A 25,353-nucleotide genomic window follows, 5' to 3' on the forward strand; every position below is an offset into this window, starting at 1 on the left:
AGGGCAATAAACTTCGAGTATAGATCAGTACATGGAACTACAACACTGTGCCCATGAGAGAGACTCAGTTTCAAAAAGGGCAGGAATAGCTGATAGACATTCCATGAGTTAGATGTTTCAAAAGGCACAGGGAGGGTGGTAAAAGAAGTGGGGGAGTGGCATTACTAATCAGGGACTGTATCAGACAGTTGGATTCATTAACGGTGGTATCACTGAATGGCCTTGCTAATCAGGGATAGCATGCAGAATGGCAAGACATCATGAAGGGATCACTGAGTCTGTGTGGGTGGAACTCAGAAATAGGAATGGAACAATCACTCCATTGGGAGTATTGCATAAATCCCTCAATAACAAAAGAGAGATTGAAGAGCAGATCAGGAAGCAGATTTTGGGTAGGTGCAAAAATAACAGAGTGTGCTGTGTTCACCAGCAACTTTTATGTGTGTTGCTTCAAATTCCAGCATCTGCAGATTTCTTCATGTTAGAGTTGTTGTCTGGGTGACTTCAACTTCCCTAACATTGTTTGGCATCTCCTTAGTGCAAAAGGTTTAGATGGGGCAGAATTTGGCAGCTGTGTCTAGCGAAGATTCCTGACACAATATGGGCACATACCAACTGGAGGAGAGGAAATATTGCAGCAGATTGTATAGAAAAATATTTAATTTGGGGAAGGCAAATTATGATGCTATTAGACAGGAACTTGGAAGCATAAGTTGGGAACAAATGTACTCACGGAAATGTACAATGGCAATGTGAAAGTTGCTTAGAACCCCTAAGCAACCTGCACATTGCTACTGTGTGGGGTTCTGGGTAGGTTTGTCCCAATGACACAGGGAGAGGACAGGAAATTGAAGAAACCATGATTGACAAGGAAAGTGGAACATCTAGTCAAGAAGCAGAAGGAAGCATACTTAAGCATTAAGGAGCAAGGGTCAAACGGGGCTCTTGAAAGTAATACTGTAAGTTAGCCAGAAAGGAGCTTAAGCAAGGACTTAGGATTGCTAGAAGATGACATGAGAAAGCCTTAGTGAGTAGGATAGGGAAGACCCCAAGACATTCTACATGTACGTTGGTGTACCACAAGGACTTCAGCAGTTCAGGAAGACAATTCAGCAATAGCTTCATAAATAAAATTAGGAACAGAAAGCAAATATTGGCTTTGCTAATTACAAATTGTATAAAAAGCAGATTCTGGGAATAATAAGAGGCAATTTTAACTCTGCTCACTTAAAAGAAAATGTGTTTTAAAAAAAAGTGATTAAAATCACTGTTATACTTCTCCTCCAACATTCTATATCCATCCTACAGGTTTTTATTTGCAGCTGTTCGCTTGTATAGGCATGAGTGACACTATTCAACCTTTTCATTAAATAAATATATCGGTCTGAATTCATTGAGATAGTGACAAAACAAATTGATGAGGTAGCGCAGTGCATGTGGTGTATATGGATTTAGTAAGTTGTTCAAAAGAAAAAAGCAACAAGAGACAGCCGGCTTGTGAATTTTGAGCACAAGGTTTAATAAAATGAGAAGGGCCAGTCAGATCATTTGAAGCGTTTGCAATCGGTAAAGGCATTGGCTTGTGGATTTTGAGCGCAAGTTTTGAAGGAGTGAGAGGGACCTTTTGGGTCATTTGGCACTCTTGTGATCGACAGAGCCATTGGCTAATGGATTTCGAACACAAGTTATTTGTTTAGTTATTGATTGATTGATTGATTGAGATACAGTGCAGAAGAAGCCTTTTTGGCCCCTCAAGCCACACCGCCCAGCAATCCCCCAATTTGATCCTAGCCCAATCAGTCACAGGGCAATTTATATTGATGAATGTGTGGCAGGGTTTCATATTTGTGGGTCACTGAGATTTCTTCTGGGGAAGGTATGAGTTGTACAGAAATACCGAGGTATACCTGTGGCAGGGTTTCATATTTGTGGGTCATTGAGAATTCTTCTGGGAAAGGTATTATTTGTACAGAAATATTCAGGTACACCTGAACTTGAGTGGAACCAATAACCTTGCAAGCAGATTTCCTAGAGCAGTTGGGGAGGGTTTAAACCAGTTTGGCAGGAAGATGGGAACAAAAATGGTTAGGCAGAGGTTGGGCAACCTACCAGCTTTCCCCTGGTATATTGTTCCACACCCCCCACCCACTCCCACAACAGTATCCAAAGCAGTATACCTATTATTGACAGGAACAGCTACAGGTGTACTCTGCTAATCAGAGGTAGCATCACAGCTGCACAAAGGGAGGATATCATGGAGAGACTGTCTACTGAATCAGTGGGAGTGGAAGTCCAAAACAAAAAGGGAGCAATCACTCTACTGGCTCCACTCTATAGACCAACACAACTCCCCTTCAATAGCAACAGAAATATTGAGGAATAGATTGGGAGGCAGATTTTGGAAAGGGGGAAAAATAACTGGGTTGCTGCCATGGGTGACTTTAGCTCCCTAATATTGACTGGCACCTCCTTAGTGCAAAAGATTTAGATGGGGTAAAGCTTGTTAGGTGAGTCCTGACACAATATGTAGACGGGCTGACTAGAGGAGAAGCCTTACTTGATCTGGTGCTCGGCAATGAACAGCATCAGGTGTCAGAAGTCTCGGTGGGTGAGTATTGCAGATACAGTAACCACAACTCCCTGACCTTAACCATAGCCTTGGACAGGAATAAGAACAGATAGTATGGGAAAATATTCAGTGTGAAGAGTGGGAAATTATGATGCTATTAGGCAGGAACTTAGAAGCATAACTTGGATGTACTCAGAGAAATGCACAATGAAAAAATGTGAACTTTGCATGGGGGGGGGTCTGGATAGGTTTGTCCTATTGAAGCAAGGAAAGGATGGTAGGGTGAAGGAACCATGGTTGACAAGAGATGTGGAAAATGTAAAGAAGCATACTTAGGTTTAGGAAGCATGGTTCGCACAGAACATTAGAGTTACAAGGTAGCAGGAAAGAACTGAATAATGGACAGGAGAGCTAGAAGGGGAATGAGAAGGCCTTGGCAAGTTGGACAAAGGAAAACACCAAGATGTTCTACACATAGGGAAAGAAAAGGAGGATGGCGAGAGTGAGGGTAAAATAGATCAATGATAGTAGAGAAAACATGTGTATGGAGTCAGAGGAGATCCGAAAGATCCTTAGTGAATATTTTGCTTCAGTATTCACAAGTGAGAAGGACCTTGACATTTGTGAGGACAGGCTGATGTGCTAGAACATGTCAATATTAAGAAAGACGATGCGCTGGAACTTTTGAAGAACATTACAATATATGTTCCCAGGGCCAGTTGGGATATACTCCACGTTACTACAGGAAGTGAGGGAAGATACTGCTGTGCCTTTGGCAATGATCTTTGCATCCTCACTGGCCACTGGACTAGTATCAGACTACTGATGAATGGAGGGTGGCAAATGTTATTCTTTTGTTCAAAAAAGGGAGTAGAGATAATCAAGGAATTATAGAGCTGAGAGAATTACTTCAGTGTGGGCAAATTTCTGGAGTAAATTCTTAGACACGGGATTTTTGAGCAATTGGAGAAGCACAGTCAGATTAAAGATAGCCAGCATGGCTTTGTGAGGGGCAGGTCATGAGCCTAAATTAATTTTTCGAGGATATGACAAAGCACATTGATGAAGATAGAGCAGTGGATGTGGTGTATAGACACCTTTGTAAAGGGTTTGATAAGGGATCCAGGGAATCTTGGCTGAGTGAATTCAGAATTGGCATGTCCATAGAAGCCAGAAAGTGACTGTAGATAGAGTGCATTCTGTCTGTAGTTCAGTGACCAATAGTGTTCCAGAGGGATCTGTTCTGGGATCCCTGCTCTTTCTCATTTTTATAAATGACTTGAATGAGAAAGTGAAAAGGTGGGTTAGGAAGTTTGCAGATGACATGAAGGTTGGTGGAGTGGTGGATAGGGTGAAAGGCTGTTGTAGATTACCACTGGACGTTGACAGGTTGCCAAGCTGGGCTGAGAATTGGCATATGGAGTTCAACCCAGAAAAGTGTGAAGTGATTCACTTTGGAAAGTCTAATTTAAAGGCAGAATACAGGGTTGATGACAGGATTCTCAGCTGTGTGGAGGAATAGAGAGACCTTGGGGACCACATCCATAGATCCCTCAAAGTTGCCGCTCAAGCTGATAGGATGGTTAAGAAAGTAGATGGTGTGTTTGCCTTTATCAGTCAGGGGATTGAGTTCAGAGCCTCAAGGTAATATTGCAACAGCACCATAAAACTCTGGTTAGACTATATTTGCAGTACTTTGTTCAGTTCTGGTCATCTCATTGTAGAAAATATGTGGAAGTTTTGGAAGTTTTGAAGAGATTTACTAGAATGTTGCCTGGATTAGACAGCATGTCTTCTGAGGAAAGGTTGAGTGAGTTAGGGCTTTTCTCTTTGGAGTGAAGGAGGATGACAGGCAACTTGATAGAAGTGTACAAGATGATAAGAGACATAGGCAGAGAGGACAGCCAGCACCTTTTTCCCAGGGAAAAAATGCCTAATACAGGAGGGCATAAGGTAATTGGAGGAAGTATAGGGAGTATTTCAGAAATAGGTTTATTTCATAGAGACTGGTAAGAGTGTTGAACACACTGTCACGTATGGTGGTAAATTTGGATACATTAAGGAGATTTAAGAAACTCTTAGACAGGCATATTGATGAAAGAAAAATGGGAGGGTGGGCTATGTGGAATATAAGTGTTCGATTGACCTTGAAGTAGCTTAAATGTTCAGCACAACATATTGGGCTGAAGAGCCTGTACTGTGCTGTACTGTTCTATGTTCTATGTTAATAGTGAAATAAGAGTTAAGTTTTGGTGCACAGCTAGTCACAATTTCCATTAAGAAACATTGTTAAATGTATCCATGTTTGCTGAAGATATGAAGTAACCAAAGCAGAAAAGTAAATTATGAGGATACAAAGAGCTTGAAAAGGGACTTAGATTAAGCAAAAAAAAAGCACGAAGGGAAAAGATGGAGTAAAATGTGGAAAAATGTGAAGTGTGCACTTCAATTGGAAGCATAGAAAAAACTGAAGATGCTGAGAAATTGTTAAATGTTGATGCATAGATTTACCTGGGTGTGATAGTTCAAGAAATGCAGAAAATAAAAATTTGCGTACAGGAAGCAATTAAGAAAACCACTGCCTTCTTAATCTTTTTGCAAATTGGTTGGAATACAGAAATTACTCCCACTGAGACTGCACAGAAACTTGTTAAGATTACATCTGGATTATTGTGTGCTCTTATAGCCTAACTACGTTTAGAAGGATAGACTAGTGTTGAATACTGCACATCAGAGATTAAGAAGATAGATTCTTAGATGAGAAGGTTCTCCAAAGAATAATAATTGAGGAAACTTGGCTGACACTCAGAGAAGCTTAGAAGATTTTCAAGATTTTGCATTCCTCCTCCGGGGAGAAATCATAACCAGGAAGCAGTCACATACAATTAAAGGTCATCCATATAGAATTGAGATAATGGAAAAGATTTTTTTTAATGCCACATATTTTTGATTTCTATCTCTCTTTCTCTCTCCAGGGGCTCAGTCAGCTACTATATATTAAAAGCTGAGATCTAAAGGGAGATATATTTTCAGCTTTCAAATTCAGAATGTTAAAGTAGCATGAATAAATGTCATTTATCCTTATGAAATGTTGTTAAAAATCATACCTGAGAGAGATCCATGATTTGCAATGCGTAGGTCCTTGAAAATAATTTTATTATTGGCAAGAACAGTGCCAAAATCAACTTCTGGCTCAATACTAAGATCACAGACAGAAGTAAACCTGCAAAAGAAAACAAAAACTAGAGTGATCAACCCAAAATATTTTAATATCATTAAATCAATGAATTCTAAAAATGGCACAGAATAGCATCACATTGCTGTGCAAAATGACATCATTCTGGTGCAATCTGAGAGCCTCACATGAATAAACAGGAATCTGGATGTAAATCTGCATTGGAGCCTACCATCCTGACACAAGTCTAATGGAACACAAATAACACACATCAAAGTTGCTGGTGAACGCAGCAGGCCAGGTAGCATCTCTAGGAAGAGGTACAGTCGACGTTTCAGGCCGAGACCCTTCGTCAGGACTAACTGAAGGAAGCGTTAGTAAGAGATTTGAAAGTGGGAGGGGGAGGGGGAGATCCAAAATGATAGGAGAAGACAGGAGGGGGAGGGATGGAACCAAGAGCTGAACAGGTGATTGGCAAAGGGGATATGAGAGGATCATGGGACAGGAGGCCTGGGGAGAAAGACAAGGGGGGGGGGAAGCCAGAGGATGGGCAAGGGGTATAGTCAGAGGGACAGAGGGAGAAAAAGGAGAGTGAAAGAAAAATGTGTGTATAAAAATAAATAACGTTAGGGGTACGAGGGGGAGGTGGGGCATTAGCGGAAGTTAGAGAAGTCAATGTTCATGCCATCAGGTTGGAAGCTACCCAGACGGAATATAAGGTGTTGTTCCTCCAACCTGAGTGTGGCTTCATCTTTACAGTAGAGGAGGCTGTGGATAGACATATCAGAATGGGAATGGGATGTGGAATTAAAATGTGTGGCCACTGGGAGATCCTGCTTTCTCTGGCGGACAGAGCATAGAACACAAATATGTGTGTTGGTTTCTAATAGAATCAGAGTGCACATTCTGATAAAACTTTTAGGTTTCAGGTCTAGGTGTGTGTTATTGTAGTGAATTCCTTTATCCTACAGAAAATTTGGAGGGAATCTGCATATGGTAGGTGGGACCTCAGTTTGATGTTTCATCTGAAAGATAGATTCCAGCCCTCTATTTGTAATCTAATGGATTGGATTTCTAAAGCAAATTAAGCTACCCTACATTTTCAGTAGGACAGTAAAAAAAGATTTCATTATCAGACAAATACAACTTAGAAACTTTACTGTTATGTAAAACATTCTCTTAACTTGCAATGAGACTTAGCAATCGAATTTTGTTGGTGCCATTTTTCTAGTTAATATACATTGTAAATTTCACTCAGTTGCATATTATTAACCGTATAACCATATAACAATTACAGCACGGAAACAGGCCATCTCGGCCCTTCTAGTCCGTGCTAAACTCCTACTCTCAGCTAGTCTCACCGACCTGCACTCGGTCCATAACCCTCCATTCCCTTCCTGTCCATCTATCTATCCAATTTAACTTTAAACAACAACATCAAACATGCCTCAACCACTTCTGCTGGAAGCTCGTTCCACACAGCCACCACTCTCTGAGTAAAGAATTTCCCCCTCATGTTACCCCTAAACTTTTGCCCTTTAACTCTCAACTCATGTCTTCTTGTTTGAATCTCCCCGACTCTCAATGGAAAAAGCCTACCCACGTCAACTCTATCAATCCCCCTCATAATTTTAAACACCTCTATTAAGTCCCCTCTGAACCTTCTACGCTCCAAAGAATAAAGACCTAACTTGTTCAACCTTTCTCTGTAACTTAGGAGATGAAACCCAGGCAACATTTTAGTAAACCTCCTCTGTACTCTCTCAATTTTATTGATATCTCTCCTATAATTCGGTGACCAGAACTGTACACAATACTCCAGATTTGGCCTTACCAATGCCTTATACAATTTCAACATTACATCCCAACTCCTATACTCAATGCTCTGATTAATAAGGGCCAGCATACCAAAAGCTTTCTTCACCACCGTATCCACATGAGATTCCACCTTCAGGGAACTATGCACCATTATTCCTAGATCCCTCTGTTCTACAGCATTCTTCAATACCCTACCATTTACCATGTATGTTCTATTTTGATTAGTCCTACCAAAATGTAGCACCTCACATTTTTCAGCTTTAAACTCCATCTGCCATCTTTCAGCTCACTCTTCTAACTGGCCTAAATCTCTCTGCAAACTTTGAAAACCTACTTCATTATCCACAATGCCAACTATCTTAGTATCATCTGCATACTTACTAATCCAATTTACCACCCCATCATCCAGATCATTAACATATATGACAAAAAATATTGGACGCAGTACAGATCCCTGAGGCACACCGCTACACACCGTCCTCCAATCTGACACACAGTTATCCACCACTACTCTCTGGCATCTCCCATCCAGCCACTGCTGAATCCATTTTACTACTTCGATATTAATGCCTAACGATTGAACCTTCCTAACTAACCTTCCGTGTGGAACCTTGTCAAAGGCTTACCGAAGTCCATATAGACAACATCCACCACTTTACCCGCATCAACTTTCCTAGTAACCACATCAAAAAATTCAATAAGATTTGTCAAACATGGCCTTCCACGCACAAATTCATGTTGACTGTTCCTAATCGGACCCTGTCTATCTAGATAATTATATATACCATCTCTAAGAATACTTTCCATCAATTTACGCACCAATGACGTCAAACTCACAGGCCGATGATTGCTAGGTTTACTCTTAGAACCTTTTTTAAACAATGGAACCACATGAGCAATACGCCAATCCTCCAGCACCATCCTCGTTTCTAATGACATTCGAAATATTTCTGTCAGAGCCCCTGCTATTTCTCCACTAACTTCCCTCAAGGTCCTAGGGAATATCTCGTCTGGACCCGGAGACTTATCCATTTTTAAATTCCTTAAAAGCGCCAATACTTCCTCTTCTTTAATCGTCATACTTTTCATAACTACCCTTATTGTTTCCTTTACCTTACACAATTCAATATCCTTCTCCCTCTCCTTAGTGAATACTGAAGAAAAGAAATTGTTCAAAATCTCCCCCATCTCTTTAGGCTCAGCACATAGCCGTCCACTCTGATTCTCTAAGGGACCAATTTTATCCTTCACTATCCTTTTGCTACTTATAACTGTAGAAACCCTTTGGATTTATTTTCACCTTACTTGCTAAAGCTGCCTCATATTTTCTTTTAACTTTTCTAATTTCTTTCTTAATATTCTTTTTACATTCTTTATATTCCTCGAGCACCTCGTTAACTCCAAGCTGCCTATATTTATTGTAAATCCCTCTCTTTTTCCAAACCAAGTTTCCTATATCCCTTGAAAACCATGGCTCTCTCAAACTTTTAACCTTTCCTTTCAACCCAACAGGAACATAAAGATCCTGTACCCTCAAAATGTCACCTTTAAATGACCTCCATTTCTCTATTACATCCTTCCCATAAAACAGATTGTCCCAATCCACTCTTTCTAAATCGTTTCGCATCTTCTCAAAGTTAGCCTTTCTCCAATCAAAAATCTCAACCCTGGGTCCAGTCCTATCTTTCTCCATAATTATATTGAAACTAATGGTATTGTGATCACTGGACCCGAAGTTCTCCCCAACAAAAACCTCCATCACCTGCCCTATCTCATTCCCTAACAGGAGATCCAACATTGCCCCTTCTCGAGTTGGTACCTCTATGTATTGCTGCAAAAAACTACCTTGCACACATTTGACAAACTCCAAACCATCCAGCTCTTTTACAGAATGGGCTTCCCAGTCTATGTGTGGAAAATTAAAATCTCCCACAATCACAACCTTGTGCTTACTACAAATATCTGCTATCTCCTTACAAATTTGCTCCTCCAGTTCTCGGTCCCCATTAGGTGGTCTATAATACACCCCTACAAGCATCACTACACCTTTCCTATTCCTCAGTTCCACCCAAATAGCCTCCCTGGATGAGTCCACTAATCTATCCTGCCAGAGGACCGCTGTTATATTTTCTCTGACAAGCAATGCAACACCTCCCCCTCTTGCCCCTCCTATTCTATCACACCTGAAGCAACGAAATCCTAGAATATTTAGTTGCCAATCGCACCCCTCCTGCAACCACGTTTCACTAATAGCTACAACATCATATTTCCAGGTATCAACCCATGCTCTAAGCTCATCCACCTTTCTTATAATGCTCCTAGCATTAAGATAGATGCACTTAAGAAACTCTCCACCTCTTACTCTCTTTTTATCCTTAATGGAGCAAACAACTTTGTTATCTTTTTCTTCCTTGTCCCCTACATCTTAGGTCTGAGTGCTCCTGATCTCTGTCCCCTGCCTATTCTCTCTCACACACTGTCTACTAGCTTTCTCTATTTGTGAACTAACCTCCTCTCTCCTAGTCTCTTTAACTTGATTCCCACACCCCAACCATTCTAGTTTAAAGTCACCTCAGTAGCCCCCGCAAATCTCCCCGCCAGGATATTCGTCCCCCTAGGATTCAAGTGTAACCTGTCCTTTTTGTACAGGTCACACCTGCGCCAAAAGAGGTCCCAATGATCCAAAAACTTGAATTCCTGCCCCCTGCTCCAATCCCTCAGCCACGCATTTATCCTCCACCTCATTGCATTCCTACTCTCACTGTCGCATGGCACAGGCAGTAATCACGAGATTACTACCTTTGTGGTCCTTTTTCTCAACTCCCTTCCTAACTCCCTATATTTCTCCTTTCAGGACCTCTCCCCTTTTCCTACCTATGTCATTGGTCCCTATATGTACCACGACCTCTGGCTCCTCTCCCTCCCACTTCAGGATATCTTGGACACCATCAGAAATATTCTGGACCATGGCACCAGGGAGGCAAACTACCATCTGGGTCTCCGGACTGCATCCACAGAATCGCCTATCTGACCCCCTTACTATCGAACCCCCTATTATTACTGCCCTCCTCTTCCTTTCCCTACCCTTCTGAGCTACAGGGCCGGATTCTGTGCCGGAGGCACGACCACTGTCACTTCCCCCAGGTAAGCTGTCCCCGCCCCCACGAACAACACTCAAACAGGAGTACCTATTATCAAGGGGCACAGCCACTGGGGTACTTTTTATTACCTGACTCTTCCTCTTCCCCCTCCTAGCCACGACCCACTTGTCTGCCTCCTGTGGCCCCGGTGTGACCACCTGCCTGTAACTCCTCTCTATCAACTCCTCACTCTCCCTGACCAGATGAAGGTCATGGAGCTGCAGCTCCAGTTCACTAACCCAGTCTCTTAGGAGCTGCATCTTGGCGCACCTGGCACAGATGTGGACGTCCGGGAAGCCTGGAGACTCCAGGACCTCCCACATCCAGCACTGAGAACAACAAGCTGCCCTCACACTCATACTTCCCCTCTCCTCAAATAACAACAAAAAATGAATACCAAACTTTCCTTGCCTCGCCCGTTTCCGCCTAAGCCCTTAAGCCTTCACTCTGCTCCTGGCTCACTCCACCGCCCACAAACGACGCTGACCGCTGTATAAGGCTCTGTTCCTTTTAAATCTTCCGTGCTTTACTGCCCAACGTCACACGCCTGTGCAGTCCCGCCTCTCTGAACACCGACGAAAAAAACCCGAAAAATTCAAAAATGGCTTCCTCCGCACTCCTGCTCCGATTCTCAGACTTCTTTCTCCGAATTACACCCAAATCAGGATTTATTGTATGAATGAAATTAATTACTGAGTAATACTTACGCACGTAGTGGGACTGTTATAACATCATCATCTACTCTTATGGTGCATACATCTGTTGCATTCTCTTCTCTTTCCGTAGAATACTCTATACTTGCTGAGATTCGTACTCCAGAAGCAATTTTTTTGTTACTGTTCTTCACATCTAATCTAAATAACTGTAAAGGAAAAGATAATTGTTACTATTTTGAACCCATACAATTAAATTCCAAGTTCAATTTCAACTGTACACTTATTAGAACTAGTAAATTAACAAATAATAAGGTGCATTTATGACACAAGCTAAAAAGTATGTGTGTGTACAAGTTATAAAGAAAATAGTATCACACTACTAGTGTTACATGCGTGATGAGACCTGGGTGGTGGCAGGGAGTTCAGTAATCTTACAAACTGAGGGAAGAAGCTGTCTCCTATCCTAACAATTCTAACAAAGAGAAACAATCCTAACAAAGAGAAACCCTAATGGTCCTTTCTCCAGAATGAGGCTCAATCTCTCAGGAAGTGGAGACGCTGCAGTGCTTTCTGGTGCAGTCATGCGTCAGCAGCCTGAACAGCGGCAGGTTGAGCATGCAGCCATGGGAGAGCGCCAGTGCTCAGTGTGATGGAGCGAGAGATGCTTCTACAAACATGGACTGACTGCGGCCTTTCTGTCAAGAAGTCCAGGACCCAGTTACGGAGAGGGGTGTTGAGACCCAACAAGGACAGTTTACCCATCAGCTTCTGAAGGATGATCGCATTAAACACCGAGCTGAAGTCAATGAACAGCATGTGAAGCATCAATTTCCAGGTGGAACATGATGGAGTAGAATGCAGAGGCTATGGCATTATCAGTGGACCAATTTGAGCAGGAAGCAAACTGGAAAGAGTCCAATATAGCAGGAAGATAATATTTGATGCAATCCATAACCAGCTGCTCAAAGCACTTCATTACTGTTGAGGTCAGTGCCATTCGATGGTAGTCGTTGCAACAGGATGATGGTGGCCACCTTGAAGCCTGAGAGGACAGTGGACGTTAAAGAGATACGTTAAAGATGTCTGTTAGAACCACTGTTAACCGGGCCGCACAGTCCTCAGCACCCGACCAGATACGTACATTATCAGGCCTCGCAGCATTATGTGTGTAGACCCTTTCTAAGGTCTTCCTCACATCAGCTGCAGCCAGACAGAGTGCCTGCTCCTCAGGTGGGGTCTCCCTTGCTAGCACATTGTTCCATGCATCAAACCGAGTGTAAGGGGCATTCAGCCTTGGAAGAGAAAGATGTGCTTGGTGGTAGGACATTGGAGGCCTGGCTTTACTTGTGGAGGCAAATCCACATTGCAGCCTACCATCCTGACTCGTGCCCAATGGGCCAGAAATGAGTGTATTGGGTTGTAACAGAATTACAGTGTACATTCTGATGAAACTTTGAGGTTCAGGTCTGGTAAGCCATGTCATCCCAGCTCAGAACTTTATCCAGGTCATTATGACTTTTACAGCTTATTATTGCATGTACACTATGTTCTTGAGGAACGGCAATTTATACATAGAAAGTCTATTTTTCTGCTTTTTCACAAATATTGCATCTCTAGGTTCATTCATGTATAGGAAACAAAGCAAGTACTTGGGCTTAGGTTGTTTTAGGTTTGGCTGTGGTTGGCTTGGGTTTTAATCTTACCCCTGAGCAGACCTTCGGTCTACACGATCCACCATAGTAACTTCACCATATCAAAGGAGATCTGTTTTCTTTTTTTTGCATGTGCCTGCGTGCGTGGAAGTCTGTGCGTGTGTGTCTGTGTGTGCGTGCATGCGCATCTGTGCATGTGCGTCTGCGCGTCCGTGTGTGCGTGCGTCCATGATGATGGATTTTTCATGGCTTTTTCCAAGGCGCAGAGTGAGAGAGAGAGAGAGACTGTGTGGCGCGCCACTCCTCACACAGACATTTTCGCAGTATTTTCCCTTTGTTTTACGAGGTCGAGTTGCAGTCTCAACACTCAACCCAGCACGGATGGAAAGCGTACTCGGGAGTGGACCCGACTTGTTTCGAACTCGGGAACCTCTGCTCCCGGGTCTGGCGCCAATGCCTTTGCGCCACCAGCCGGCCCAGGAAGTTTGTTTTCATTGTTTAAGGATTATTAAGCTCAGAATTTGCCACATCCTGAGCCCAACCTCTGAATTTTTCCTTGAGCTGTAATTTGCTTCTGTTGTGAAATATTAGCATAACCTGGAGCTTCAATTCAAATAGTTCTTTTGAAGTTATCCTGAATGATTATTGCTAGATTAGTGATAATTTGACAAATCAAATAACTTTTACAAAGTCATTCAACAACAGCAGATCTGGGTAGCTGATATTGTCAACCTTTAATCTATCAGCTGGATGAGCTGGAGGAATTCAGTGGGTAGGCAGCATCTATAAAGAGAAGCGGACAATTGATGTTTCAGTTCAAGGTCATTCATCTGTACTACCTAATTTATTAAGAGATTGAGATAAGCAAAAACCAAAGAAAACTTGGCAAATTGTTTAAGTGCATTTTGTACATGGTACATACTGTAACTACAGTGGTGGACATGGTAAATGTTTATTTTTGCACATAAGATACTGTCAAGCAAGGGTTTTTCTCTTTGGAGCAAGGGAAGATGAGAGGTGACTTGATAGATGAAAAAGTACAAGATGAAAAGATACATAGATCAAGTGGACACCCAGAGACTTTCCTCCAGGATGGAAATGGCTAATATGAGTGGGCATAACTTTAAGATGACTAGAGGACAGTATGAGGGTGATGTCAGAGGTAAGGTCATTACACAGAGGTGGGTGTATGGAACACCCTGTCAGGACTGATAATAGAAGCAGCTAAGCTAGGGACATTAAGAAACTCTTAGACAGGCACATGGATGATAGAAAAATGGAGGGCTATGTAGGAGGGAAGGATTAGATTGATCTCCGAGTATGTTGAGGGATTGACACAACATTGTAGGCCAAAAAGCTTGGCACTGTGCTGTAATGTTCTATGTTCTGTGATCTATTAATTGCAACTGTACACAAAGAATGTTACCTACCACCTATTAGCCTTTGATGTCTGTTGTCTGTCTCACTGCCTGAAAGAATAGGTTGTTTTATTAGGCAAGGAGTTACAAATTAATTAAAATATAAGGCCATCATCTTCAGAGAGCATCCAAACCTGGATCTCATTATGGATTAAAGTTATTCTAAAGTTAATATTCATGTTAACATATTTGCTTTTGCTCAATGCTCACAATCACACATTAACCATAGCAGGTAATATCAGCCAAAAGCACCCATAATACCCACTTTCCTCACGGCATCAAACCTGCACCGACAGAAACAAAACAGCAGCAGGAAACACTTGGTAACAATGACAAAGGATGACAAGGTCCTACAAAGTGAGTTTCAGGGAATTAGGTGCTAAGTCAAAGGACAGGACTTCCAGGGTAGTGATCTCAGGATTACTACCCTTGCCACATGCCACTGAGTTTAGAAATAGGAAGATAATACAGTTTAACATGTGGCTAAAGAGTTGGTGCAGAGGTAGGGCTTCAGATTTTTGAAGCATTGGGCTTTCTTCTGTGGGACCTGTACAAATGGGATGATTTGCACCTGAACTGGAAGTGTTCCAATATCATTGAGGGAAAGAATCCTACTAGTGCCCCAGGGAGTTTCAACTAGAGTGGCAGTGGAATGGGAACCAGAGTGCCAGGGCAGCTAATGGAGTGGTGTGAGGAAAGTAGATGCTAAGCCTCCATACAAAGACAGGAATCAGAAGGTCAAGCATGGTGCAACTAATGTTCTGAACCATAAGAACATAAGATATGGGAACAGAATTACACCACTTAGCCCATCAAGCCTGTTCCACCTTTTCATCATGGCTGATCCAATTTCCTCTTAGCCCCAGTCTCCTACCTTCTCCCTGTATCCCTTCATGCCCTGACCAATCAATAACCTATCAACCTCTGCCTTAAATATACATGAACTTGGCCTTCTCAGCTGCCTGTGGCAAAGAATTCCACAGATTCACCACTCTCTGAAGAAATTCCTCCTCATCTCTGTCGTTAAAGGACACCCCTCTACTCTGAGCTGTGTCGTCTGGTCTTAGATCCTCCCACCGTAGGAAACATCCTCTCCACATCCACCCTATCAAGGTCTTTCACCATTCAATAGGTTTCAACCCTCAATCTTCTGAATTCCAGTGAAAACAGGCACAGAGCTATCAAATACTCTTCATATGACAAGCCATTCAATTCTGGAATCATTTTCGTGAACCCCTTTTGAACTCTCTCCAGTTTCATCACATCCTTTCTAAGATAAGGAGCCTAAAACTGCTCACAATACTCCAAATGAGGCTCCACCAGTACTTTATAAAGTCTCAACATTACATTCTTGCTTTCATATTCTAGCCCTCTTGAAATGAATGCTAAAATTGCATTTGCCTTTCTCGCCACAGGACCAACCTGCAAATTAACCTTTAGGGAATCCTGCACAAAGACTCCCTTTTCCCTTTGCACCTCAGTTTTTTGTATTTTCTCTCCATTTAGAAAATAGTCAACCCTTTCATTTCTTCTACCAAAGTGCATGACCGTACACTTCCCAAAACTGGATTCCATCTGCCATTCCTTTGCCCTTTCTCCTAATATGTCTAAGTCCTTCTGCAGCCTCTCTACTTCCTCAAAACTACCTGCCCCTTCACCTATCCTCATACCAGAATCACATCTTCTCCAGTGCAAGGAGTATTTCAAGTAAGGCAGATGAGCTTAGAGCATGGATCAGTATGTGCAATTATGACTTTGTAGTCATTAGAAACACTTAGTTGCAGGAGGGGCAGGACTGGTAGCTCGATGTTCCAGTTAGACGTGATAGATGGAGCGATATTAAAGGGAAAGGGGAGGCAGTACTCATCAGGGAAAATGTCATGGCAGTGTCCAAACAAGACAGACTGGAGGGCTTGTTCAGAGGCTATACGGGAGGAACTGAGGAATAAGAAAGGGAAAATCATATTAATGGGAATATATTATAGACTTCCCAATAATTTAGCGGGATTCAGAGGAACAAATTTATACAAAGATAGAAGACAGTTACAAGAAAAATAAGGTTGTGATAGTCAGATTTAAAGTGAGTTTATTGTCAAAGTACCATAAGCTACCTTAAAATTCATTTCTTGCAGGCATTTACAGGAATGAAAGAAATACAATAGATTTATGAAAAACTATACATAAGCAAAGAATCACAAACAACCAATATGTGATAAAAGACAAATTGTACAAATTAAAATTTAAAAAATAATAATGCTGAAGATGAATTTGTAGAGTCCTTGAAAGTGAGTCTGTAAGTTGTGGAATCAGTTCAAAGTTCAGGTGAATGAAGTTATCCATGCTGGTTCAGGAGCCTGATAGTTATAGGGTGTTACATACCTCGTGGGTATGTTGTGACTGTCTTATGAGCATGATGTAATGGTCTTGTGGGGGTCACATGATGTAATTTCCCCACCAGTGTGAGTCACGTGATGACGTGTTCTCAACAGGTATATAAAGGGAAACCCTGTTGTGACACAGTTAGTTTTGTGTTAGTTCGTCAGTTACTCCGTTATGCTGCGTATTTGTCCCATGACGCAGTTTCGTTTTAAAACAGAGTTTTCCTTTCCATTTTAAGGTGCAAAGATTGGTGCTGGCAGTTTCGCCAATTGCTGCCAGTTTTGTGTGTTGCATCTATAATTTTTACTTCACAGGCCAGGATTGGTGAGTGAAGAAAGAATGGAATAAAGTTGGAGTCGTTCAGCGGTTTTATAAAGGATCGACCTTATTGAGTCTTCATTCACAAATAGTGATATGCATCTGAGATAACTCCTGCAAGAGCAGGGAAGTTTGTGCAGTGTTCACTCGCCAGGAAAAGGTCAGTTCCTTTAAGCCGTTTTATTTCCTTCGGCGTGAATCCTTTGGAGAATCAGCAGTAATGTCATGTCTTCGAAGAAATCCATTTCCAGCGAAGTCTCCTTATTGACTGTGTAAATCACTTGAACTTTCAAATTTACCGCTTTAAGAACAGTTTCAGAGCTGCCGTATAGCAGTTAACTTCCAGTTAAGTTAGTCGTTTAAATATTTTTCCGCTATTGTTGAGCAGAGTTTAATAAATGTTTGCTTATAAAACCTGACTCAATCATATATTCATTGTTGCTGATTACGTAACAAGGGTAATAACTGTTCCTGAACTTGGTGGTGTAGGATCTATGGTTCCTTTACCCCCTGCGTGATGGTAGAAGCAAGAAAAAAGCAGGGCCTGGATGGTGAGGGTCCCTGATAATGTACGTTGCTTTCTTGTGGCAGCACTCCTTAAAAATGTGCTCAACAGTGGGGAGGGCTTTACCTGTAATGGACTGGGCTGTATCCAACACCTCCTGTAGACCTTTCCTGGGCACTAGTGTTTCCATACCAGGCCATGATGCAACCAGTCAAAATACTGTGCATCTATAGAAGTTTGTCAAAGTTTTAGATGATATGCCAAATCTAAGAAAGTAGAGGCACTGTCGTACCTTTTTTGTGATGGCACTTACATGCTGGCACAGGATAGATCCTCTGATACGATAACACCAAGGAATTTAAAGTTACTGATTTTCTCTGCCTCCAATAACCCTAATTAGAACTGGCTCATGGCTTCTTCCTCCTGTGGTTGAAAATCAGTTTTTTGAGTTTAATAGTACACGATTTTAATTTTCCACATATTGACAAAGACTCGCACATTGTGAAAAGGCTAAGTGGAATAAAGATTCTCAAGCATGTTCAGAGAAGTTTCCTTAATCAATATATAGGTCCCAGGTAGAGAGAGTGACACTGGATCTCTCATTAGGGAATGAGGCAATGCAGATGACAGAAGCGTGTATAAGGGAACACTTTGGATATAGTCATCATAATCCATTAGTTCCAAGATAAGTATGAAGAAGGATAGGTCTGGTCCTCAGGTTGAATTTATAAATTTAAGAAAGGCTAATTTTGATAGCATCAGAAAGGATCTGGCAGGTATGGATTGGGATAGATTGTTTTCTGGCATAGGGATGCTTGATAAATTGGAAGCCTTCAAAAGTGAAATATTGAGAGTATAGCATTTGTATGTTCCTGTTAGAATATAAGAATCAGAATCAGAAGCAGAATCAGGTTTAATATCCCTGGCATACATTGTGAAATTTGTTAACTTTGTGGCAGCATTACAATACATGATAAATATAGAGAAAAATACTGAATTACAGTAAGTATATGTATATTAAATATATAATTAAATAGTGATAAAAATAGAAACTAAAAAGTAGTGAGGTAGTGTTCATGGGTTCAATGTCCACTTAGAAATCAGATGGCAGAGGGAAGAAACTTTTCCTGAAATGTGAGTGTGTGCCTTCAGGTTTCTGTGCCCCCCTTCCTGATGGTAGAGGAAGACAAGGCTAACAGGTTGAAGGAACCCTGGTTTTCAAGGTATTTTGTAATTCTGGTTAAGAAACAGAAAGAGGTACTTACCAAGTAAGGTAATAAGGAAGAAATGAGGTAATTAAGGAGGACAAGAAATGCAAGAGGACACTTAAGAAAGAAATCGAGAGGGTAAAAAGATGGCATGAGGTCGCTCTGGCAAACAAGGTGAAGGAGAATCCCAAGAGCTTCTACAGATATATTAAGAGTAAAAGGATAGCAAGGGAAAAAATGGTCCACTTGAAGATCAGCACCGTCATCCATGTATGGAACTGAAAGAGATGGCAGAGATCGTAAATTGATTTTTTACATGTGTGGTTACTTGGGAGACAAACTCGGAGTCTATAAAACTGAGGCAAAAAAGTAGTGAGGTTTTGGACCGTATCCAGATTACAGAAGAGGAGGTGCATGCTGTCCTGAGGCAAATTAGGGTGGATACGTCCCCAGAAGCCTGGCAAAGCATTCCCTCTGACCATGGAAGTCGAAGTTCAATTTCAACATTTAAGAGAAATTTCCATAAGTACATAGATGGGAGGGGTCTGGATGCCTAAGGACCACGTATAGGTTGATGGGACTAGGCAGAATAACAGTTCAGCATTGGCTAGATGGGCCAAGGGACCTGATTCTGTGCTGCAGTTGTTGAGTTCTGTTCATTTGGACTATGTAAGTATTTAGTACACATGTGTACTCTCCATGTTATGCACGTGTGCGCAGGAGGAGGAGTAGGAATTGTGGGATATACATATTGTGGGATCCTCAGGTATTGAATGGAGATGTTGAAAGTAAAGTTATTGTTTGGCATTAACAGTGGTAGCAGAGGAAGTTTCCCAAATGAAGGATCACACCAATATTTGATGAGTGCAAGCCTTAGGCAAGCTGGAAAAATGAAACTGGAATGTGGACTTGTGTTACGGAACTGAAGACAAAGCAAGCCTTGGCTGTTGTATTGTTGCTTCTGGGAAGAGAGAGAGAAACCCTGATGGGAATTTCGGTAGAAGACTTGAACAAAGATGATGGTATGAATATGCTAATAAATAGACTTGACTCTTTTTTTGAAGGAAGGATCAGATTTATGAGGCATATTCAGACTTTGACAAAATTGATAGACAATTCTAAAAATATGGCTGATTATATTATTGATTTTGTACAGTCACATGCATAAACACAAATGAAACTTCCTGACTGTATTAGATTTTAAATTCTTGAATACTACATGTCTAGACATAAACAGCAGATAGCTGGCATTAACTGTATGCACAAAACTTACATTTGAATCTATAAAATCAGCACTAAAGAGAATATTTGGAGATAAACAACAGTCGGAATTAGTTTGAGTCAGAAAATAGTATACTTCACTAAGCAGAAACAAGAGTATAGCAAGCATAGATCCCAGAGGGACCAGACAAGGGTACCATAACCTGGCTCAAATCCAATAAACAAGTACGGTAGGAGATCGAAATGTGCAGTATGTCGAAGTATTTTTCACTGAGCAAGAAACTGTCTGCACAGAACTGAACAAGTTAGGCTAACCAAAGGAAATAACAAATCTGAAGATTTAGCAGAGTGCCATATCACCTTGTTTGTGAAGGAATCACTTACTAATGCACAGGCATCTAACGCAGAGATTTTGATGATAGAATCTCTAAGATCTGCTAATATTGTTACAGTATGCACACGCAGTGTGTGGAGAAAAATGGCTTGAAAGCTATGTAAGTGAACTAAACCAGAATGAAGTGCAGTGTTACGTACCCCGTAACTGGGTTGCCAAACCAGCAGAAATGGATCACTCAGTTGGAGTCTGGATTACTAGAACTAAAAAAGTTTTATTAAAGAAACAGGCAACACAGTACCCTAATCAAAAGGATAATAAATGCAACAGTTCAGCAATAATAAACACACATGTACACAGAATTAGGATAACAGGATCAATCAAGCTCTATCGTCATCTAGGGGTAAATGACCAGTTTCAAAGTGACGCAAAGTTCAGTTCAACTGAGTTCAGTTCAGTTCATAGTAATCACTGCCGTGGCGATGGACAGTGGGAGGAAGGAGAGAGAGAGAAAAACGAATGAATATTCAAACGGCTTCCACACAGACCTTCGATATTCCTCGCAGTCAACTTTCAGGTGAGACCCTTGTGATGCCTTCTGAGGTCACCGACCGTGACCCCTCTGTTTCCAAGTACGATCGTTTCTCTGCGGTGAACCTGGCACCCAGGCAAGGGCGGACACACACCAGGTTCCCGCCGATCGTACCTCTCCACCCTGTGCGTCTATGGCTTGGTCCCGCGAACAGCCCTCCAAAACTCCCACCGACTTGTGGGAGGCGCACCGCTTCCAGGGTCTCGTTACCTCGTGGTGTCATGTGTGTGTTGCCTTAGCGAACCTGTCCCTTTTTATCCCCCTGCTGGGGTATCGCCTGTCCATCACTTCAAACAGTTCAGGGTTCAAAGGGGGACCGATCTTGACAGCTCTCCTTCCGTCCCTTCATTAACATCTCCAAATGCTGCTCCATTGTTTTCCTTATCTCTCTTTCTCCTGAAGACAGGTGGCAGACCAACTGCTGATCCCACTGGTGCCAGCACAGGACAGTTAACATCTTAATCTATGTGTACTCTCGTCACAGCAGAAACTGGTGAGCACAGATATGGCTAGTAACAAAGCATTCAAATTTAGAGATAGAAAGATTGTGCATTCCAACAAAAGAGTGAAAATTCCCACAAAAATAGGGCAATCTTGAGTAAATCTTCCCAAGGAAAGCCGGAGCAGTACTGGATATGGAGAATGACCAAGCAACGATGTTTCAACAGCCAGTGTCTCTTGTGCACACCAGCTCTAGACATTACTGTGTGAACATCCTAGATAAAGACATTACTGAGAACCAATGCGAGAATGAAGTACTGTCACATAAAATATGACCATAGATGAGAAAAGCAGTGTTGCTCAAACTTCGCAAGCAGTTTGGATGCACTTCAACAGTTTGGATAAACTTCAGAAGCTGCTCGGGAGTTCAGGAAACAAAGATACAAATAACTTTTCCATTCTAAAGCAAATAATTGACAGCTGTGAGATACGCCAAAAGTTTGGAAAGCCCAAGCCTAAGCCTGCAGTTAATTTGCCACAAGCAGCTGAATGCAATGAAACAGTAGCCATAGACCTATGTGAACTGGAGCAGGGAGGTGGTATCCCCACATCATTGAGGGGTTGACACTTTTCAGTGCTGGTAGCATTATAAATATAAGGAAATAGTTTTTAAAAAACTTCATCCATTCTTGGATAAGTGTGCATGGCCCACCTTGGAAAGTATTCAATGATAATGGTGGTGAATTTAATAGTGACGAATTCAGAAATATGGCAGAGAACTTTAACATTGAAACAAAGACAACAGCGTCATATAGTCCTTGGAGTCATGGAGTTCTGGAGCAACACAATTAAACACTTGCTGAAATAATGCTGAAGGTAAAGAAAATCAATGGCTGTGATTGGAACACAGCCTTGGACTGGGTGCTTATGGCACAGAGTATCACGCACAACGTACATGGCTGTAGCCCGTATCAATTGGTGTTCCGCCAGAATCCAAACCTTCCCTCTGTGCTGACTGACGGACCACCTGCTGATTGATGGGCGCTACAAGGAGTGAGTGGGCTGAGAAACATAGTTCAGCACTACATACATCAGGGAAGCCTTTCACTGAAGCAGAGTGTTAGAGAGAATTCACAGAACACTGAGGGTACAGGTCCGTCCTACAAATGACAAATATGACACAGGGGACAAAATGTATTACAAAAGAGCAGACAGTACAGAATGGAAAGTCCTGGAGTTGTCATTGGTCTGGATGGAGTTGTGGTATTACTGAGACATGGAAGTACATATGTGAGGGTGCATCATTCAAGATTACAGAAAGCACATGCTGAAGACCATCAGAACTCCATGGAGAATGACACCAAATATGAAAAGCATTTACCTGGCACATAGTCACAAAGCACTGACAGTTATGAGAAGAACGCAGCTAAGGACTCAATACAGTTGCTCAACGGTGACACGAACAGTGTGGAAGAGAGTGCAGTTGGAGAAATAATGGAGTGTTTGAGGAAGCTACAGACATTAGCCAAAAGACAATGTCTACAAGAAATCATGTGCCACACAGGGGATGCACCACTCAGTGAAGCTGAAGCTGAGCAACTTCGGTCAGAGAGGAAAGATTCTATGGGTGGCAAGGCAGAGCAGACCTGACATCATGTTTGATGCCTGTGTGACGCCAAACCAAGCTATCAGACAATTGATGCTAATTGGAGAGATAAGAGAGACAATGGAGAAACATTCAAAATGCTAATAAGAGAGGAGAGAGGGATTAACAGAAAAGAAACACAATTCAGAATATTGACAGACCGGTTACTTTGAACCTGAACTGTTTGAAGTTTGATGGACAGGTGATACCCCAGCAGGGGGATAAAAAGAGCAGGTTCGCTAAGGCACGACACACCACGAGATCACGAGATAACGAGACCCTGGAAAGAGCGGTGTGCCCCCACAGGTTGGTGGGAGTTTGGAGATCCAGTTCACGGGAACCGACCACAGGCTCACAGGGTGTAAAGTTACAATCGGTGGGAACCTGGTGTGTGTGTCCGCCCTTGCCTGGGTGCCGGGTTCACCACGGAAGAACGATCGTATCCGGAACGGAGGGGTCACAGTCGGTGATCACAGCGGGATAGAAGACATAAAAGGGTCCGCCCGAAACCAACTGCGAAGACATCAAAGGTCTGCCTGAATCAAATTGCATCCCCCTCCCTCTCTCTCTCTAACAGCACAACAGCGATTACTGCAAACTGTACTAAGCCGAACTGAACTCTGCGTCACTTAAGACTGATCATTTTACTCCTAGACTGCGATAGAGCTTGGTTGATCCCTATTACCCTAGTTCTGTGTACATGTGTGTATTATCATTGCTAACCTGTTGCATCTATATCCTTATGATTAGAGTACTGTGTTACTCATTTCTTTAATAAAACTTTATTAGTTCCTAGTAATCCAGACTCCAACGAGTGGTCTATTTCTGCTGGTTTGGCAACCCAGTTACAGGGTACGTAACACCTGCAACTTGGCATTCAGCAAAAAAAAAATGCCACAGTACAAACCTTACATGAGGCAAACAAAATAGTGCACAGAATTCGATCAGAAAGAGTAGTCTTGCGATTTCAACAGCTTGGAAAAGATAGCTCACTGAGGCTCATTGTATTCAGTGATGCCTCACTTGGAAATCTTCCTGATGGAGGTACTCAAGGAGGATATTTTATTCTAGCTGATGGGAGAAGAGGGAAGGATTCCACCTCTTTATTGTCAGTCAAAAAGGATCCGAAGAGTTGTACAGAGCATGCTGGCAGGAGAAACCTTTGCAATGTCTGAAGGTATTGACAACACTGTTTTTCTGGCCACACTCTATTCTGAGTTTTTCCATGGTGACCCAAAGAAGAACAGTTTACAAATAACTTGTGTCACAGACAACTACTCTTTGAATGATGCCATCGAATCCACCAAGTCAGTTACAGAGAAGAGGTTTCGCTTAGAGATGAGCAGCATCAAAAAACTTCTCCAAGCACAGAAAATTCATCACATGTTATGGTCAACTATAAAGGAACATCTCACTATCTCACTAAGAAGGGAGTTCCAGCTCTTGTGCTGTTAAAGGGGCAGTTAGTGAAGGCATTTGGTATCTTAAGAATTGTATTAACATCAAGGGTTACAACTAAGTCTCATATCCTGATGGACATTTAAATAGTTTGGACATTTGAATTGTCTTTAATTTTTTCAAATTAAAATTTTAATATACACATAAAAAGAATGGTAGATTGTTGAGTTCTGTTCATTTGGACTATGTAAGTATTTAGTATGCATGCACACTCTCCATATTATGCGCATGCATGTGGGAGGAGGGGTGAGGATTGTGAGATGTAAAGGTCACGGCCTCAAGTGTTGAATGGAGACGTTGAAAGTAAAGTCATTTAAATAAAAGAAAAACATGTCCTTGTTGTTTGGGTGTTAACAGTGGTGTGATATGACTCTGACTCTAAACACGACTACTACGTCTTAATTATGCCAGAGGAGAGTTTGTTGATCATTGCTAGAGTGTAGGCATTGGCAGCCTGATATTATTGAAATAACAGAATATCATAGTGAGGCTACCATCTAATATTCCATTTCTTTCTCAACCTGCTTTTTCTTATTACAAGCTGGGCATGGTGCAAGATTGTACAAGCACTTCCTACTTCACACTGAAAACCCTCCCTCATTGTCTCTTTTTTCTTTAAGAAGGCCAAGAATAACCAACCCAAGTAACAATTTAAGAGCTACAATATGAAGATGAAGGGATCATGTTAGTCAGTATGAAACTCACAGAAATCAACTCACAAATATTGGCATTTTGCATACTGCAGTTCTTAGAAAAAGATCTGCATGTGATGATTCAAGAAGCACTCACAATCCTGAGGTAAACCACTATAGAAGTGATTAGCA

At 41.8% G+C, this 25,353-nt stretch overlaps 1 protein-coding gene across 1 annotated transcript in view; it reads right to left on the minus strand.

Annotated features, from left to right (window-relative positions):
* Positions 1–25,353, minus strand: part of LOC140199082 (cilia- and flagella-associated protein 47-like) — a 697,686-nt gene that overhangs the window by 666,873 nt on the left and 5,460 nt on the right. Inside the window, exons 2-3 of the mRNA XM_072260570.1 lie at positions 11,410–11,564; positions 5,677–5,792 (exon numbers count right to left, since the gene is read on the minus strand). Of these exons, the coding sequence (XP_072116671.1) occupies positions 5,677–5,792; positions 11,410–11,564 (271 nt within the window). The remainder of the gene's footprint in view (positions 1–5,676; positions 5,793–11,409; positions 11,565–25,353) is intronic.

The sequence above is a fragment of the Mobula birostris genome, chromosome 6 (genome assembly GCF_030028105.1).
Source record: "Mobula birostris isolate sMobBir1 chromosome 6, sMobBir1.hap1, whole genome shotgun sequence".
Taxonomy (NCBI): domain Eukaryota; kingdom Metazoa; phylum Chordata; class Chondrichthyes; order Myliobatiformes; family Myliobatidae; genus Mobula; species Mobula birostris.